This window comes from Polypterus senegalus, chromosome 3, assembly GCF_016835505.1.
Source record: "Polypterus senegalus isolate Bchr_013 chromosome 3, ASM1683550v1, whole genome shotgun sequence".
NCBI lineage: Eukaryota > Metazoa > Chordata > Cladistia > Polypteriformes > Polypteridae > Polypterus > Polypterus senegalus.
In genome coordinates, this window is record NC_053156.1 from 180177808 (window position 1) to 180199561 (window position 21754).

The window sequence follows — 21754 nt, forward strand, 5'->3', positions numbered from 1 at the left end:
TCATTAACACCACAGCAGCTGAAACTGATTAACAACCCCCTCTGCTACTTAACTGACCAGATTAATATCCCATAAGTTTCATTGACTTTATGCTATACTCTGATTAAAAAGTGTTCCTTTAATTCTTTTGAGCAGTATAGTAAAGGGGAATTTGCATCAAAAATAGTAAAGGAGAAATTGCATCAAAAATAGTAAAGGGGAATTAAAAGATACAGACAGTGAAATAGCGGATGCCCTAAACTTTCATTTTTCTGAGGTGTTTATAATTGAGCAAGTGGATAACCTCCCAGAGGTAAACGCAATTACTAAGGAGGTACTGAGGGATTTGGAAATTGTACAGGGAGAAGTGCTGCTCAGATTAAATAAACTGAAATCAAACAAATCACCAGGACCAGATAATATTTATCCTCGTGTTCTTAAGGAGGCTAGTGAGTACATATATAAACCCTTCACACATTTTTAGGAAGTCACTGCGTACTGGAGAAATTCCGAAGGACTGGAAATGGCAAATATCATCCCATTATATAAAAAGGGTGACAGGGCAGATCCAAGCAACTATAGGCCAGTAAGCTTAGCATCACAGGAAAATTAATAAAAGGAATTATTAAGGATAAGATTGAGCAACACATGGCAAGGACAGGAGTTATTCTGAACAGTCAGCATGGGTTCAGAAGAGGCAGGTTGTGTTTTACTAACATGCTGGAATTCTATGAGGAGGCAACAAAAGGATACGATCAAAGTGGAGCATATGATATTATTTATCTGGACTTTCAGAAAGCATTTGATAAGGTGCCACATGAGTGGTTGGGCATCAGATTAAAAGAAGTGGGAGTTCAGGACGATGTTTTTAGATGGGTGCAGAATTGGCTGAAACACAGGAACCTGAGGGTTATGGTGCAAGGAACCTCATCAGAACTGTCCAATGTTAAGAGTGGTGTTCCACAGGGGTCAGTGCTTGGGCCGCTGCTATCTATACTAATAAAAGGCAAAGCACACTCTCACTCACTCACTCGCTCGCTCGCTCGACTGACTGTAGAAGGCTGAAATTTGGCAGGCTCATTCCTTACAGCTTACTTACAAAAGTTGGGCAGGTTTCATTTCGAAATTCTGCGCCTAATGGTTATAACTGGAAGGTATCTTTCTCCATTTACTGTAATGGAGTTGAGCTGGAAAGACGTGGGGACCGGAGTTTCGTGTGACATCATCACGCCTCCCACGTAATCACGCAGTACATAGAAAACCAGGAAGACCTCCAAAAAGCGCTTAAGAAAACATGCATTATATAATTGAGAAGGCAGCGAAACAATAAGAAGCGAGCGAGTGACATATACTTCCATATTCATGAGTACTGCTACCTCGGAAAGAAAGCAAGGTGTAAACCTAAACTTTAAATTAAGTTCATAGACAGGCTGCCGCTGGCGTTTCACATGCCCACGGGTAATGCGGGATACAAGTTTAATGAGAGGACGCAGGATATAAACGAGAGTTTTGATCACTTTGTTACTAAGTTAAAATTGTAGGTGAAGGGCTGTGCTTATGCAAATTCCGAGAGACTGTGTTTGTGGGGGATTGACAGTTAAGGCGGGTGGGGAGTCACGTCATCATCTCCCTCCCATTTACCTCATTTCGCTCTGAGCTGAGCTCCGCGGCTAACGCCGTCTTCCAAAGCAACTTCATCACACTGCCACCAAATACTCGCAGAAAAATCCACAAGTTAATACACACGCTGTCTCTAGAGTTTCTCCACACTGAATCCTCCAGGCACTACTTACAAAAGGTTACATTGACAATCGTGTTACGTTATTTTTAAAATCTTTCCTTTTCTTAGCACAAGCACAGCTGAGAAGCTTCGATGCATGTCCTCCATAATGCGTTAAAAAATAATGCATTTAATCACACTTTGCATTACAAGCAAAGGAGAGCGCTTTTGTCAATGCATGATTTCCTGGTACACCGATTACATTGATTAGCGCATCCCGATTCATTTTACCCTCGCACCCCCTTGGTTTGAGAAGAAGTATGAAAAAATATGAGGTTAACACAGAAAAACAGATCACCAATTCAAGCTTTATGAATAATTGATTCGCCATCAATAATTGTTTTGGTAAAGCCATCCTCCTTCCATTTTATAATTTTTCCGCCACTAGCCATGATTAAATGAACGGTAAAAACGTAAGAGCAAAGCGAGGGTGACTTATTTAGGCAGGCATATATATGACAGCAACACTCATGACAATGTCAATCATGTTACGTTATTATTAAAATGTTTCCTTTTCTTTTTCATTACTTCTTTAACACACTACTTCTCCGCTGCGTAGCGTATTTTGCTATATATATATATATATATATATATAATATGAATGAATGACCTCCAAAGACCACTGAGACTTTTGATATCGTGAACGTGTCTGCAAAAACTGGGGTCTCCTGCCCAGCGCGCGTGCATAGCTGTGCCGGCCTTTGAGACGCTGACTGCGCTTCTGCTTTAAGTCAAAGTGAGCACTTTTAATTTTTTTCATCCTCCCCTGCGCTTATAGCCCAGACAAGTGCAAACACGGACCCCTTTTCTACACCGGCAAACTAATATTAAGGCGATTTGCACTTTCTTTTGCACGTATACGATTATGAGGTCGTCAGCTCGGAGTATGAAGACACGCACACTAGTGGAGGACTGACAGTGCCATCACAGCCGATTAATGGCAGGGACGTCTCACCAGTCTACACAAGACCCACTGCGACTGTCCCCAAAAGGCGATCACATCGTCAGCAAACACATCTCTCTATACTATATAAAAGAAACCAAAGCCTTTCTCTCTTAACACTGCAGAGGACACAAAACTAATTTTATTTAATTGCTGCAAATGCCGGTAAGGCACATTACCAGAGGCAGAAATTTGAACGTTCACATAGAAAATGTAATTTCTATACCACAGCCGTCGTGTAGCGCCTTTCTACTACCGAGAGATGATCCATATACATTTTAGCTGCTGTTAGTTCTACGTACCTGTTGTTACACAGTCTTTAAAATGTATTTTACCCGCAACCACTCCAGTAGTGCTCAATGTACCTGTACTTCTTAAAACGTTAATGTTTTACTGTTTAATAACTTATAGACTATATTTTATTATAGTCACACACACACACACACACACACACACACACACACACACACACACACATACATACATACATATATATATAATTTGTGTGTGTGTATGTATGTGTGTGTATATATGATGTAGATAAATAAGTATGTGTATATATATATACTGTATATATATATATATATATATATATATATATATATATATATATATATATATATATATATATATATATATATATATATATATATATATATATATATATATATATATATATATATATATATATATATATATATATATATATATATATATATATATATATGTGTATATATATATATATATATATATATATATATATATATATATATATATATATATATATATATATATATATATATATATATGTATATATATATATATATATATATATATATATATATATATATATATATATATATATGATATGATAGATATGTATGTGTATATATATATATATATATATGTATATATATATGTATGTATGTATGTATGTATGTATGTATATGTAGACTCAAACCCATTATGACAGCAGCAATCCAAGCTGTGAGAAAACAGTAAAAAGGAGGCGTGTCAGACGTCGTGGTACATTTTCTGATGCAGCTAAACGAAAAAAACTTTGTGACGCTGCCGCCAAATACACAAAACAATTACTTTGACAATCATGTTACATTATTTTTAAAATGTTTCCATTTATTTTTCAAAACTTCATTAACACATGACATCGCTGCGAAGCGCGGGTATTTTGCTATGTATATATATGACAGCAACACTCATAACAGTGACAAAACAATTACATTGACAGTCATGTTATGTTATTTTCAAAATGTTTCCTTTTCTTTCTCTTTCCTTATTTGACACACTACTTCTCTGCTGCCAAGCGCGGGTATTTTGAGATATATAGATATATATATATATAGATATAGATATGAGAACAACACTCATATCAATGACAAAACAATTACATTAACAATCATGTTACGTTATTTTTAAAATTTTTCCTTTTCTTTTACATACCTTCTTTAACACACTACTTCTCGCCATGCATGTGGGTATTCTGTTAGTTTTATATATATATATATATATATATATATATATATATATATATATATATATATATATATATATATATTTATATATATATGATTTAGATATATATGATTTAGATAGGAATATAAGTAACAAGCTGATTAAGTTTGCAGATGATACTAAGATAGGTGGATTAGCAGATAATTTGGAATCCGTTATATCATTAAAGAAGGACTTGGATAGCATACAGACTTGGGCAGATTTGTGGCAGATGAAATTTAATGTCAGTAAATGTGAAGTATTGCACATAGGAAGTAAAAATGTTAGGTTTGAATACACAATGGGCGGTCGGAAAATCGAGAGTACACCTTATGAGAAGGATTTAGGAGTCATAGTGGACTCTAAGCTATCGACTTCCTGACAGTGTTCAGAAGCCTTTAAGAAGGCTAACAAAATGTTAGGTTATATAGCACGATGTGTGGAGTACAAGTTCAAGGAGGTTATGCTCAACCTTTATAATGCACTGGTGAGGCCTCATCTTGAGTACTGTGTACAGTTTTGGTCTCCAGGCTACAAAAAGGACATAGCAGCACTAGAAAAGGTCCAGAAAAGAGCGACTAGGATGATTCCAGGGCTACCAGGGTTGAATTATGAGGAAAGATTAAAAGAGCTGAGCCTATACAGTTTAAACAAAAGAAGATTAAGTGGTGACATGATTGAAGTGTTTAAATTATGAAAGAAATTAGTACAGTGGATCGAGACTGTTATTTTAAAATGAGTTCATCAAGAACACGGGGTCACAGTTGGAAAATTGTTAAGGGTAAATTTCGCACAAACATTAGGAAGTTTTTCTTTACACAAAGAACCTACTTGGAATAAGCTACCAAGTAGTGTGGTAGACAGTAAGACGTTAGGGACTTTCAAAGCTCAACTCAATGTTTTTTTGGAAGAAATAAGTGGATAGGACTGGCGAGCTTTGTTGTGCTGAATGGCCTGTTCTTGTCTAGAGTGTTCTAATGTTCTAAATGTAATTATTTGTTGTTAGATAGGCGGATACATACTTAGATTGATGGTGAGTGAAGTGGTTTCCCTCTCTCTATGTAAAGCACTTCATCATGGTAAGAACAGCACTGTAAATGAATAATGAGTTATTATAGATTGATCGCTGATATGCCCACTGCTTTTCAGTATGAGGGAACTGGAAAGCTTGTGGTTATCAAGAACAAAATAAATTGAGCCAAGTATACAGTAGGCACAGCACTGAGGAGAACCTGTTTCAGTCATCCAGAGACGAGCATTAATGTGATGACTTATTTTCTAGTAGCATAATGACCCAAATTACACAACAGAAACTAAATAATGGTTTAAAAAAAAAAGGATTAGTATTCTGAAATTGCTGTAATCCCAAGAATCACTGTTCCCATGTAGATTCTTGGGATCTGAGTTCTATCAGCTCCATATTCGACAAGTGACATCACCAGTCTGCTCTTTCCTGGATCTTCATATGAATATGGCTGCTTTTTGTCATACTACAGTTTTTTTGAAGCTTTCACATGAATGATGGTTTAGTGCACGTTTAAAATATCCCACTGTTAAAAGTTTGTGACTGTACAAATTGGGTAATGAAGAGAGAACATTAGTATAAATTCCTTATCATTAAATTAAATCATATATTTGTTAGCCAGAATTAATTTAGTTTATTTTCTCACTACTGTAATTTATTGCCTTTCAGAAGCCAAAAAGGAATTCATTATAAATCATTACTCCTACTCTTCATGTCTTAGTACCATAGTTAAAGTAAAATACTTGTCTAAAGCATTCTCTTTCTGTTAAACCTTTCTTGATATTTAATGTTGAAATAGGTCTTCTGCATTAAGGTTATTTCTGATATCAGTGAATTGAGATATGTTGACTTTTTTTTTCCCCCAATCCTTCATTAAAAATTGTAAAAAATTCAGTTTATGATATTTAATGAATAATCACAGCTATACAGTATGTCTTTTTTTTTATAATTCATATTCTTTATAAGTCCAGGGATGTGTCCTCCTTGGTCTGCTAAATATGCTCTCATATCCCATAACTGTGAACTGTGAACTGGATTAAGTGGGTTGGAGAATGTTTTGTTATATTCTTCATTATGTAGATATTTGTCATGTCTTTTAGGTATTTTTGGATGTTTGCCAGGAAATGTTTTTTCTCTCCTTCCAATTGAATTTCATTTGCTGGATTCGGCGACCAGTAATAATCTTGAACATGCTGTATAATGAGGAAGAAAAATGTATTTAAATAGTACAGTAATCCCTCCTCGATCGCGGGGGTTGCGTTCCAGAACCCCCCGCGATAGACGAAAATCCGCGAAGTAGAAACCATATGTTTGTGTAGTTATTTTTATATATTTTAAGCCCTCATAAACTCTCCCACACTGTTAACATTATTAGAGCCCTCTAGACATGAAATAACACCCTTTAGTCAAAAGTTTAAACTGTCCTCCATGACAAGACAGAGATGACAGTTCTTTCTCACAATTAAAAGAATGCAAATAGATCTTCTTCTCTTCAGGAGCAGAGAATTTCAGAGGGAGAGAGAGAGAGCGCGCTCGCAAAGAAAAGCAAACAATCAAAAAATCAATACTTGTGCTTTTAAGTTTGCCGCGGCATTTTTTAGAGGAGCGTTAGTATCTTCTAAGCAAACAGCACCTCTGCTCACATCTCCTCCGTCAGGCGCAGAGAACGTCAGAGAGAGAGAGCGAGATTAAAGAAACAATCAAAAAATCAATACGTGTGCTTTTGTGCTTTTAAATATGCCGAGCACCGCAATAAAGCGGCATTTTTTTAGAGGAGCGTCAGTATCTTTTAAGCAAACAGCCTCTGTGCAAACAGCCCCTCCATCAGGCGCAGAGAATGTCAGAGAGGGTGAGAGAGAGGCAGAGACAAGCAAACAATCAAGCTCCGGGCGGGATGCATATCTTATAGCATTGAGTAGTTTTAGTTAATATGTAATACATGCTCTGATTGGGTAGCTTCTAAGCCATCCGCCAATAGCGTCCCTTGTATGAAATCAACAGGGCAAACAAACTGAGGAAGCGTGTAGCATAAATTAAAAGACCCACTGTCTGCAGAAATCCGCGAATCAGCGAAAAATCAGTTATATATATTTAGATGTGCTTACATTTAAAATCCCATGATAGAGTGAAACCGCTGAAAAGTCGGCCGATATAGCGAGGGATTACTGTATTCCCAAATCTGGTGCTTTACAAAAGTGGTGGTATGTAGTGTGATGAGAAAGACAGGTTACACAGCTCTGTGCTGATGTGTTGCTGTTCCCTGTTTTCAAAAAAGTAAGCAAGCAGTGGGTGAGCTGGATAATCCATGTCTAGCATCCAGAAACTAGTGGTATTAGAGAAGTCCTTAAATAATGGATGATTGTCAAGTTTGTTGAAAATTTCAACCCAAGTTTTTTTTTTCTTTTTTTCTTTGTACTCTTTACCCTTCTCTACACCAATTTCCCCCTGTTCTGTTGGTTGCTTGTACTCTACTGTCTCAAATTAATTCTTCAGGTCTGTCTGCACCTGTGTGGTTTCCTCCATATCTCTCAGGTCAAAGACCTTCTTCAACAGGTCTTTTAGGTCCTTATTTAATTCACATTCTCTTATCACAGGGTGATGTATTGTCTTTTTTCCCCAGAAAGAAGATAATATAGTATGCAGTAGTGCAGTGTCTAAGTGTAAGAATATCCATGCTCTATGGATAACAGCGCATATCTCAAGCTGTCTCCTCTAAGCTATCCCCCAGAGCTTCATTTTTAACTGGCAGTTGTTGAATGTAAAGTTATATTTGCAGATCAATTTTACCAGTCAGTGGTCAGATCTTCCTTCAGTAGGCATACTCATTGAGTTGTATGTTTCATTTATGTTAGCATAAAGCAAGAATTAACTTCCAGTTTGCATTTTTTTAGGTGTGAAATGCATTTGTGCATATGCAGGAAGAACATGTAAACTACACAAAAATTGCAAAGTCCTGATATTCAGACTTAGTCCCTGGAGCCATACATGCTTGACATCCATACAGTCAAAGGGTTATAAATATATGTACATTTACTCATATTTAAATGAACCATTTCTAAATGAGTTACATTAATTTACATTAAGGCTGTTCCAGAAAACTGATCTTGAAGTAATTTACTTAAGATGTATTAATAATAGTTAATGCTAAGAGTGCCTTTGACCACCAGTTGAAAATAATTCAGTGTCCTGATTAGAGAAGTTTAGACATCGAATTTAATGGGATGATCATTTGATCACTAGAAGAAAAAGGAGACGGGGAGTAACCCAGTCATCAAATGTGTTTAGGTTTGTGCAAAGCTATTCAATCAGGGGTGTGTCTAGACTCACTCCTATAGTGGTTTTATTTACATATGTTCAGTGAAAATCTTGCCTGAGGCTGAAAGGGAGACAGTGGCACACTTCCTAAGTACTGTAATTCATAAGAAGTCACCATAGTCAATAGTTAAGTTTGTGCTTGTCTTCATCTGTAATTGTTACTTATTGCATTTGATTGGGTTTGCAAATGAGTGATACTATTAAGATATTCAACTCTTAATTGATGAGACATTCTATGCAACTGTCTCAGTTTCAGTGTTATCCCCCAACCCACCCACTAAAAAAAAGGATAATATATTTTTAGGATTCCTTCCCCAAAAAAATAGTTAATTTCATGTCTGGTATAGTATTCTGTCAAAGACTTGCTTAGAACTCACATATACAAAGCACTTTTAAACTTTTTGTTTGGATGGCTTCTTTTTTTGCCATTTTGTTTGTTAATAATAAGTATTATTTGATACAGAATAAACTTTTTTGAATTTACATTCAGAACAACCAAGCTGTGTTTACTGGAAGTGAATTTGGTTCTCTTAAATAAAACTAAAGAGTACGTTTATTCAAACAAAGTGGTGACTTTGTCAGTTCCCTTTATTTTTATTTTACTATTATACATTAAATACCATACAATGTAAACAAATAGATTATGACATTATTAAAACATTTCCAAAGCACTGCACTGTTATGGGTTTTGAATAAATAAGACTTCCATTGCAGTAAAAATAAAAATAACATTTTTGCCAAGCCAACAAATCATAAAAAATCTGTAAATTGAAAGATTACAAATACTCTGAGCACAATTATATTTAACATAGACAACTTAACATCAAACAAATTCAAAGCAAAAGATAAAAAAAATCTGCAATGTATGTAAAGCTAGCTGCTTAGTCATATGTTTAAGATATTGATGTTCACATTTGACTTTAAAATAATTATTAACTTATAATAAATGTTTGGCAAACCTTTCCAAAACTCTTGTTAAGTTAAAGTCTTGGGTTTTTACATTTTAACATGCAACACTGACTGAAAGAAGCTTAACAAGTGGCACTAGGCAATAATATAATTTTTTCAAGTAATTGTTTTTACCATGTTGATTCTGAGAAATCAAGTTCTCTGGGGCTGCTTACATGACCTGCAGAATCACAAATCTGGAAAGTTCCTGTAATAAACAGCGCACTAAAAAGATGCAGTACATTAATGAAATGTAATTTTATTGTAAATTGATAATAGGCTTAATACTACAATGTATCAGATATTTAATGGCTTTTAAATGTATGTACAATTATTAGTGTTGTATTTTCTTTTGCATATTACCGTTATTGATTTGTATTTTTGTCTGTATAACTTGCTGAACCTGCCTACTGAGAAGTTTAAATTTAATAGAACTTAATTATAAATGAACTTTTTTAGTGTAACAAAATTATCAGAAATCCTATGCAATTCAGGTTTTCAAACGTTTGCGATTACCAAAGCAAGAAACAAGGAACCAGCTCTGGTTAGTTACTTATTCCTGCTCCATGTGATGGCCTAGGACTGACCACTGGGGCTGATTCCTCCTTCCTGGCTCTTAGTACTGCCAGTATAAATCCTGATTTGGCTGAGGCAGATCCCTAAATTAAAGCATTGTACAAAATTATTACAACAGATTGATGTATGGAAATCCTGAATTAGAAGAATCTGTCTTTAACTCTTTAGTCCTTTGCAAAACTTAAGGGATACAGCTGTTCTAATCAAGATGACAAGACAGTTCCCCCCACTGGGGTACAGAGGCAGAGGAGATGATGCTCCTTCAGAAGTAGTATTTTTAGAAATATATTGGAAAATTATCAAATGTCTTGACAGGTGCAATATACAGTATATCTGTAGTAATTGTTTATAGATACAGAACCATATCTCCTTATAGTTCAGTAAGCAAATATAGTTTTTACTTTGAAGCGTGAGATTATTGGCATCCAGAGCAAGAGACATCGAGAGGTATAGCATTTTCACAAAACTCAGTTAGTTGAATGTGATGTACAGAGTAATTTGCCATGAATGAGATGCAGCTATCATCCTAAGATTTAAGTGTTGCTTGGAGTAGTGGTGTTGTACAGAGGGAATCTGCAGAGCTGCACAAAGATATTTGCACCTATAGTGACAGAGTTTGACTGGCATATGGGGTAGTTCAGGCTTTGAAATGTCAATTTGTTCACCTACGTTTGTCTAGCTATTATTTTGGTTTTTGTTCTTTAAAAGACTGAATGAAGACTTATTGTAATAATTTACATTTAACCTTGCTTTACTCAAATGCATCTGTAGTTAGAAGTGCTCACTCTTTCTCTAACTTCATGCCATTATTTATTAAACAGCGGCATTACCCACACTTAAATTTTCATGCATGTATGATTCACTTTAATAAGTGCTTAATGACATAATGTAGTGATAAAAACTGATAGAGGCCTATTACACTCCTCAGGTATTTAAGGTCTGTAAGCAAAATTGCAACATTTTCACTCTGCAAGAGGGTTAAAGTGATCAATCAATTCCCTCAGTTAAAACATTTGCATAAAAGGTTTCTGTGATTGTGTGAATGGCACAGTTTTAAAAATCAGGTTTATGGAGAGGGAAGTTTGCTATGTGGCTAATTGTTCTCTAAATAGAAAATATTTTTTAAAATGATAAAGGCTAAATAGCAGGCACATTTTGTGTATAGTTTTTATTTGATATGTATAGATTAGATTAAGTAAATTTGAATAATCTCATGTTGAAATTCAGATGCATACAGTGGCAGAAGCATAAAACCCAAGTATTCAGACTCACAGGATATATCATTGTAAAAAAAAAAAAAAGCTTGTAAATTTGTATTTTTATACTGTATTGAGGATGTGTTCTGTGTATTGTATTGACACCCTTCTTTTTGATACTCACTGCACGCCCAGCATACCTGGAAAGGGGGTCTCTTTTTGAACAAGGGTGTTTTTTGGAAGTTTTTCCTTGTCTTCTTAAAGAGTCAAGGCTGGGGGGCTGTTAAGAGGCAGGGCCTGTTAAAGCCCATTGCAGCCCTTCTTATGTGATTTTGGGCTACACAACAATAAATTGTATCATATAGCCAGCAAATCAATGAATCAATCAATTGATAAATACATATTGTGTAGGTATTTCAAAATGCACTTAAATAGTACATCAGGAAGCAGAACTGATTTGCTTAATAGCAGTGGGCAGGAAAGACTTGCAGAGGTGCTTCATAGCACCCAGGTCGACTTTAAAAGATAACCCTCCACCTCACTTAAATGAGTCAGAGTCAGGAGGCAGTGGGCAATGCTTTCATGGAAGAGGAAGGATTGTGAATAGTATATTTGTTCTGGTGTACTTATGAAAAGTTGATTTTTGTCAAATAAAAATCTTTATTTAAATCTGGAATTATGTTGGTTATTGCTGTGTATGTGATTTGGGGCTCAGGGGCGCCCCCTTGTGGTTATAGCTGGTATAGTGCTAGAATTATGTTGTGCAAGGATAAACATTTTGGCATGGGATTAATTTTCCATTAGGGTTTTTGTTTTTGAAGATGCCGCAATTTATTAACAATTAAAATTACTACCTTTATTTGTTAATTTCTTTTTGAAGTATAGCTTGAATAAATATTTCTTTAAAGTAAATACAGCACAGTAAATACATTCAGTATTCTGTATGAAGCGCTATGATTTAGCTCTGTGCAAGTTTCTGCATCAACATGCATAGAAACCTTCATTATATGCAATGATAAATGATATCCCTGCGGCGGTTTCCAAATAGACAGATACACTCAAGTGATTGCCTCCTCAAGTTTAGCTTACTGTATATATACATGGTTATTAAACACTGCCCTAAAGCAGGAGATATTTGTCATGAAACTGTGTCACTATTTTAGTCATATAGAGGAGACACTGCAGTGATGGTAATGGAAGAGATTGGTTGTTTGTTTTCTCACATATTTTGCAAATTTCGTGTTTCTTATTTTACACATTTTATTTAAACAGAGAATTAGAATATAGTTTTTATTAAAAGAGGCATATATTGTGGTTCTGTTTTAAGAAGCAGTCCTATGCTCCTGAAACTCCCCATCAAGCATAGGCATTTGTACAAATGCGTAGAAACTTTTTGCCTTTTACAAAGCCTATTTCTAATGTACCATTTTTACATTTTTTTTTATTAATCTTTCGATTTTAATAAAATAGCTAAAGATTATTCTGGTTTCAGCCCAAATCCAAGTGAAAAAACAACTCACAAATAAAAAAATTTCATGTGCTTAGACTTTTCATATGCATATGATCATGCCATTGTCATTACTAGCAGTTCATGTAGTCTCATTCTCATGCAGAAACTCCCCCATTCTCCCCCCCCGCCCCCCTCAACATTTCAATACACACATAATTCTGTTTAAGCAGGTCTTTTGTGATGCATGTGTGCAAAGTATATTTTGCATTCATGTCTTACCTAGGAAGTGTTTTGTAGTTGGTAAAGATTTGGATTTAGAAACACATTTATAGAATCTTACAAATGCAGCACCAAAAAGCGTCACATGTAAAATTCCAGGGTTTTCACATCCAGAAAAATGCTCCTGCTATTTGTAAAATTTCCACATGTTAAGAATAACTGTATAATAAAAACTAAAAACACACTGCCATGCTTTAATTCTGCATGTTTAACGGGTAGCAGATGAAGGGTGTCCTCTCTGTATTTTAAATCTTAATTAGAAAAGACTTTATTGAAAGACAGCCAAGTATAGATTTTTATGAATAACAAGGTAAGAACAGTTTTAAAAGTGATAAAATATGGTCTTGAAAATAAAACTTGACTTGCCTGCAGAACAACAGCATGCTACTCCTGCATCACTCCTGTAACATTTTCCAATAATACAGACCCTTTCTTAAATATTTTCATGGGAGATTAGACAGACTGGTTCAAGCTGACAAAGGCCACACATACTCAAATACATTAACTGCTTTTTACGAGCAGTAGTCTATGTAATGTATCTGGAGGGGCACAAAGCCTCTGAACTTGAGATAAGTTAGCTAAAATAGACCCACTAGGTTCCACTCCATGACAGCTTTAAAACCGGTAGATAAAGGTGCATAATCTTTGTTTTAGTTGATAGAAAATTAGGAGAATGTCCCATGGTTTCATTAATCTCAATTTCTGCCACCACATGAATTCTTTAATCTTTGCTACCTTGTGACAATGGTATAGGTCAGGGGTTGGCAGCCTTTCAGCTGTGTCGTACCAAACAGATGTTAAAATGTTATTATGTGTGCCAACATAATTCTACCAATTTTGTTATATATGGTATCAAAATTGGTCTGGTTATAATGGGCTCCTGAAGCCCATTTTAACTGGATCTTATATTATTGGTCATTCAATATTTTAAAATACATAGGATCATATGTGAAAAGAATGTTTTGTCAAATTTTAATTTTCAACACTTATTAGAAATGGTATTACAAATGATAAATTAGTTTTTTTCAATACAAAATACATAGTTTGAATAAGAAAAAATCAAGAATTCTAATATGATTAATCATTCTTTATTATTAATCAGAGCTAGTAATCAATTAATGTAAACCTTTACCCACCTCTGTTGATAAGTGACCAATTGACCAAAGAGGTAGAGTAGCAGTAGAAGTAGAAAGTAGTCATCCAAAAAATTATTCAAGTAAGAGTAAAAAAAAAAGTATTTGGCGAAAACTGAGTAACTGTTTGAATATAATAAATGATTTGTTTTTTAGAAATAAAGACAGACAAAAATATAAAATGTGCAAATTCTGCCATTTCTAAATAATAAAAAAAAGATTAAAAATAAATAACATCTTTGTTATTTGTGCATCTTTATTTTGTAAAGTTCCAAATCTCAGTTTTTCACAATAAAGCTTTTGAAGCCAATACCTACAGTAGGTAACATGTATGTTTGAACAGTGCAAATTACTTACAGTGACAAGATATATTGTACACTGACAGTATAATACTATATATTCACTTTGTGGTGTAGCGGGTCAGCAGCTTCAAAAAAAAAGGCCAGTTTCAAATCCATAAAGCTGTGTCACTCTCCGTGGGCGCAATTGCACAGCCGCGGGGAGTTAATAAGGTAGTTGGAGTAAGTCGCACCTGCACGTGCGGGTGCGATTGCTCTCAATTGCTTTACTGGCTTCCTGCGCAATGTGATTAAGGCCCACGGAGACAGGAGTGTATGTGTGTATATATATGTATATTATGCGGGGCCGTTCAGGAAAAAAAGATTGGTTTGTAAATATATAAATTGGTTCAGATATGTATATATATTGGTTTAAATATATACTGTACATTGGTTTTAAGACATCTGTTCAGATATATATATATATATATATATATATATATATATATATATATATATATATATATATATATATATATATATATATATATCGTTCAGATATATACATTGGTCGGGATACATTGGTTTAGATATATATATTGGTTTGAATACATCCGTTCAGATACATTGGTTGAGATATATATAAATTAGTTTGCATAGATCCGTTCTGAGATATATTCATTGTTTGAGATACATTTGTTTGGATATGTACATTGGTTTGAATACATCCGCTCAGATATATACATCGGTTTAGATACATCCGTTCAGATATATATATTGGTTGAGATAGATCCGTTTGGATATATAGGTCAGTTCAGAGATATACTTTGGTTGGAATTTACGGGCAGGCACAGCATGCAGCCACCTAAGTTCAGCATCTCCCCATCGCTTCATCATTGCTTCAGTATTGTTGTCATTATTGCATGTATTTTATACAAGTAGCATATGCCTGTCTGCCACGTTTTGTTTCGTATGCTGTCTTGGCTGGGGGTCCTCGATTTCAAAGCACTTTTTTTCCTTTCATTATTTAAAACACTCGCACAGATACCCGCCTCCTCGCCCTGCTCCGTCCTGGCTCATTGTACCCACCTCACTCGCTCCCTCTTGGTCCTCCCATGGCAGATTCTTCTCAAAAGCCTGATCAGGTATCAGAATGACCAGAATATGCCTGCTTCACAAATAACTGATGTCTAACTGCTTTTATAGTAAAACTGACAAAACCACACACACGCTCGTACACGCACACAAAACACACACTCAAACTCACAAATCGTGGGTCACACACACTACTGATTAAGTGTATCTGTCAGGGGCGATCATTTTTTCACCCAATAAAATGTTAGTTTGTCAAATATTGAAAGCAGCGCAGTGATTTCTATTATTCCTTATTGGCAGCATTTCATTTAAAGATGATTCATGTCAACAAGGCGAAAGAGTCTCTTATCTTGACAGGACAATCTTTTTTTAGGCGTAAGCATTTTTGATTTACTTATTTAAAAAAAAAAAATACTTCTTTGTTTCAAATTGGCTTTTTTAAAACCTTATTGATATAATTTATTTATGACAGTTTAAAATAAAAAAGTAGTGCTCAAAATTATAATGTGACGTATCTAACAGGAAGAGGTGGTGGTAGGAGTAAGATTGCTGACTCACAGTTAAATGATCACTGGTTTGTGTCTGGGGGGGTCTTCCTTTCTGTTTTTTTATTTATTTATTTTTGCAAATTGCATTGAGTAGTAAGAAAAGCACTATAAAAACATAAGGAATACTCCTTTCCATTTTATTATAATATGTGTGAATGCGTGATCAAATTCAGCCGCTGCCTAGTGGGGTATAAATGGGGACACTATGTGCTCGACAATACCACGAGTTCATTGAAATAATTACACAGCAAGGTGGGCTTGCAATACAAACATAATGTGTATGTTATTGAAGTAAAGGTTCATATAAATTGATTACAGTATATACAAATTTTTAACAAGTTGAGAGATGTAAACTGGTTAAAGTGCACGAAATTACACATGTATTGCTTTATATTTCACAAAGTGTATGTATATTATTAAAGTAAGAATCTGCGTCGTATACTTATTTTGTGTCATATTTCTTCAAAGAAGTCTAATTAGTTTGCTTTAAAAAAATCTTATGACACACCTGTTAATCGTTGAAAATCGCTGATCTTAATCAATCAATAAATATTTGAACAGGTGCTCTAAAATATCTGTGCCTTGTAGAATTCAGTGTCCCTTCTCTTAGGTGAACTGAGATGTGATTGCTGAGGAACTCCTCTTGTTTGCGTGCCGCTTGTCTTTTGTTTTAACGCATGCTCTGTGCAAAATTCTGTCATATTTGTTAGTAAACATGCATGCGCAGCGATATCCTGATGTCTACGTTCTAAGGCTGCAGGTATATTGAATGCTATTGACGTTGTACTGGGGTGCTCTGTGATTGAGGGTGGTCGGTAAAATTTGTTAAAATGATATCGAACAATACCAGTTGTCAGTTGTGTTTTCAGTCGTTTTGGCATGTTTACTGTTCTATTACCAAAAATTTCTTCAACGGGGCTTATCAACAAAGAAACAAGGATAGTAAGATTTAGTAAAATATCAGTAATAATAATACATTGCTCGACACCCAGTAACACTTTACAAAGACATTTAAAAAACAGCTTGTTAAAATAAATGTAGCAATCCATTGTCATGCTGTAAGTGATAGCTTGCTCTTAAACATTTGCACAGGTGGTTGTTCCAGGGGATAAAAAAGGAAAAAAAAATCCACAGGAAAGGCTTTGTTGTTGAACTCAAAAATTTCACCTCAGCCATGTGAGTCATTAAAAATTATTGGAATGAAATATAGTTCTATATAAATAAATCAATAAATTTCCTATCACAACCACCCTTTCACCCCTGTACATTGGAGAGAGATCTCATTTTCACAGCAGGTGAAATTATCCTATAAAAACCATAGGAGTTCTGTGCACCATTTTTCATGGGAAATTAAAACTCATCAAATGTATTTTAAAAACATGTAGCAGTCTGTGGCATTCCTCATCTGCTGTGGTCCATTACAAAATGAACACCAGACAGTTTAAATTGTGCACAGTTTCTTTAATAAGCCTATCAAACAGTCTTTTATAGCACTTTGATATCGAGTGTGTCTCTTAATCCGTTCTAGCAGAAGAGACACTCATTTCCATAGCTTAGTCTATGCTGTAGAAATATGTTCTCCCTGTCTTCTGCTTGCAAAATTAATACTGGAATTACAAAACTGTCCACAATTTATTTAAAAAGATAGAAGGAAGTCTTCTATATCACTTTTTTGTCTACTATGTCCTTACTCATCCACTGGTGGGGGCCCTTATTTCCTCAGTGGAGCCTTTGCCATAGAAACGTGTGCCACCTGAATACTGCTTACAACATAAACACTAAACCGTTAAAATTGTTGAGCTTGTATATGAACAATTTTATATCTTTCATGTCTACTGTGGTGGTCTATACCTTCCACTGGAGGGGACACTAATTTCTACGGCTGGAGAAGAGCTGTACAAATGTGGGCCCCTGTCTGCTACTTTTAAAATAAACACTGGAACTGCAAAATTGTTCAAAATCCCTTTTAAAAGTTCACAGGCACCCTTTATTATTGCTTACCTTTCTATTATGGTCCTCTGTTCTATCTGCTGCCAGAGATACTCATTTTCATGGCCAAAGCTAACCTTTAGAATTCTATTTATATTTCTTAAATTAGGCTACAATATTGAACATTTTTAATTAAAAAAATATATATATATATATATATATATATATATATATATATATATATATATATATATATAAATATATATATATATATACCTGTGTATATCAAGCGTTCTTTTTTTAAGTATGTCTATGAAAATCGCTGTGAGTAGCCAGAAAAATGATATATACAGTTCATCCGGAAAGTATTCCCAGCGCATCACTTTTTCAGCGTTTTATGTTACAGCCTTATTCCAAAATGGATTAAATTCATTTTTTTCCTCAGAATTCCTCACAAAGATGTTACTGGCCAGGCCCTGGAGCTTCAGGAGTAGGACCCACTTTGGGGGTAAGCTGCCCTCGCAGGACGTGCTGCTCCACCTGACGGGTCTTCGCTGACAAAGGGGCAGTGTCATAGGTGGCTGGGTGGGGGGATGAGCCAGAGGAGGGCTTAAGCCTCCCCCAGACCACCTGGGGGCGACCACCCTGGTGGCTATGGGTACCACGGGTACAGAGCTTTAAAGCTCAGCCCTGTAGGGGCCTGTGGTCACACCGACACACCGAAGTGCTGGGGTGGGGGAGAGGATCAGGGACACCTGGAGTGCTTCCGGGTGCGCAGCCGGCACTTCTGACACACTGGGGAGTGCCAGCGGAAGATTGTCTGGAGGCACCTGGACCACATCCAGCTGATTATAAAAGGGGCCACCTCCCTCCATGTGATGGCTTGAGTCGGGTGAGGAGAAGGACAGAGCTCGGGAGGAGAGGAGTGAAGCGGCCTGAAGGACAAAGGCATTGATTTGAGTTGGCCTGGACTTTGAGGACTTTTGGGGTTTGTGCTGCACTGTAAATAATGGAGACTGTAAATAAACGTGTTGTGGGTGACTTGAATGTGTCCGTCTGTCTGTGTCCGGGCCAGCGTCCACAATGCTTTAATACCTATTATCATGAAAATTATATCAAGTATACATCTTAGTATTTAAATTATTCAGAGAGCTGTAATATCATGAATGTAATGTATTCTGTGTCCTGTCAGAAGAAGAAAAAGTTTGTTTAAGAAGCACGTAGTGATTCACGTACATAGAAGAACACATACAAAACAAAGCATTTAATGTGCTAGTTTAATTTAGTAGTTTCTCAAATACCATCGTAACTAAACAATTTTAAGATTGCCTTTTTTACAGAATGCTGAGCTTAAGGGCTATTTATATTGATGGCATATTCAAAGAGGCGTAATTCTGAGAGCAGTTTGGGGAGTGGCAGCAGGCGCATACACGTGCGTTACTTTTCACGCTGACCAGGATTTATGGAGTGGAAGAACGTGGAAGTTGGCGAACACACAGATTTATGCATCTGGATTTTTTTGTGTGTATGAACATTTCCACTTTTGTTTGTATGCCATGTTTTAGTGTGAATTCTACGCACAACATTATGCATGAGGCCCCTGATGACCATCAGTGAGGTGTGCAGAGAGTGTAGCTCCTCTCCCTTTGCTAATTTTGCTGTATTATGTACAAAGTCATTATGCAGTATGATGTAGTTGAGTTTACAGAAGCATCTGTGTCATTCAAAGCATCTTATGGTCACTTTCACAAAGAAAGCAAACCAGCTCTTCATCATATAGTAATATGTGCGCTTAAATACATACAAAGTACATGTTTTAACGTATTTAATGATCAACAGCTTATTTAGCAGTTTTTATTCGGTGGCTAATTCAGACTTGCATATTAAATCTGTGTTATTTAAACTGTCAAGCAGCTGGTGTATCCTGTTTATGGGAGAATCTTCACTAAAATATTTTTGGGTGGCACTCTGTTACTTCCTCACTTTCACCCCACATAGACTAGAATACATGCAAATTTCTGGTGCTGTTTTCATTTGTCAAGTTGAACTGCTATAAATAATTTGATAGTTTAGTGGGTAAGGATCAAAAAGAAAGCAATTGTCATAACTCTTGTTTCCTTTTAGGTGAATTATAAAATAGCTTTTCAATCATATTTATAATCTTTTAAAAAAAAAATTGAATACTTTTTCATTTATATTTAATGAAGAGAATGTTTTGAGGTGTGTTTATTAATCTACTTTAGTGCTGTTTGATTATGTCTGCATGCAGGCATAGAAAATATTGTTCTTTGGGCCAATTCTCTTATTAAAATGAAAAATGTAAGGTCTGCCTGCAGTTAATTTAGTCTGATGTGACATCCTGCTTTTTGGAATGTATCTCATATTTTGAACATAAGCACAAGGATATTATGGTGTAGCTGTGTTTCATTCACAGGCTACTTGTATTAATGAGTTGCTTTCTGAAAGCTGTTTAGAAAGAAGTGAGAGCTACATTATTGAAAAATCAAATTGTATATATGTTTGGTAGGGTTTATAGTTTATACTGTCAAATTTTTAGAATCTTCAAATTGAGTTCCAACAAACTGCAGTAAAAATCTATTACTTTATTTTTTTTGTCTGCTGTTCAGGTTCACTATGTGGATACAAGAGCTGTGCAACTTGCCTCATTGTTCATTAGAGGTCTGACTATTTTGATTGCAGCCAACACTGCTTGTGGATTTCCATTTAAGATGGCGGACCTCATGCCTTGGGAAATTTTTGATGGAATCCACTTTCATTCCAAATATTTGAAGTCACATGCTGGCTGTTCTGAAAGAGATTTGCTAGAAGAAAATGTAAGTTTATTAAATATTTGTTACAAGCTTTCAATAAGTTTCTGGAATTTTATTTACTGTGGCTTCCCCATGACCCTTACATACTGAGGCACAGTGCATGTCTTTTCATGGAAGATAAAACTATATGTGTTTCAGTGTTAGAATGTTGTTAATTTATATAAACTGCTCAAAAAAATTAAAGGAACACTTTGAAAACACATCAGATCTCAATGGGGGAAACAAATCATGCTTGATATGTATAATGATATGGACTGGGTAATATGTTAGAAACAAAAGGATGCCACATTGCTTGATGGAAATGAAAATTATCAACATACAGAGAGGGCTGAGGTCAAAGACACCCCGAAAATCTAAGTGAAAAAATCATGCAGCAGGCTAGTCCATTTTGCTGAAATTTCATTGCAGCAACTCAAATTTGTACTCGGTAGCTTGTATGGCCCCCACGTGCTTGTATGCATGCCTGACAATGTCGGAGCATGCTCCAAATTGGTTGACGGATGTTGTCTGGGGAGTTGGGGGGGAATCTCCTCCCGGATCTGGACCAGGGCATCACTGAGCTACTGGACAGTCTGAGGTGCAACCTGGTGGCGTCAGATGGACCGAAACATAATGTCCCAGAGGTTTTTTTAATGGATTTAGGTCAGGCAAGCATGAGGGCCAGTCAGTGGTATCAATTCCTTCATCTTCCAGTAACTGCCTGCATACTCTCCCCAAAAGAGGCCAGGCATTGTCATGCACCAGGAGGAACCCAGGACCCACTGCACCAGCATAGGGTCTGACAATGGGTCCAAGGATTTCATCCCGATACCTAATGGCAGTCAAGGTGCCATTGTCTAGCCTGTAGAGGTCTGTGTGTCCCTCCATAGATATGCCTCCCGAGACCATCACTGATCCACCACCAAACCGGTCATGCTGAACAATGTTCTCCATGGTTTCAC

At 35.8% G+C, this 21754-nt stretch overlaps 1 protein-coding gene across 1 annotated transcript in view; it reads left to right on the top strand.

Annotated features, from left to right (window-relative positions):
• The window catches only part of LOC120525723 (constitutive coactivator of peroxisome proliferator-activated receptor gamma-like), a 147020-nt gene that overhangs the window by 25459 nt on the left and 99807 nt on the right, over positions 1–21754 (top strand). The window contains exon 4 of the mRNA XM_039748268.1: positions 20610–20816. Coding sequence (XP_039604202.1) covers positions 20610–20816 — 207 coding nt within the window. The remainder of the gene's footprint in view (positions 1–20609; positions 20817–21754) is intronic.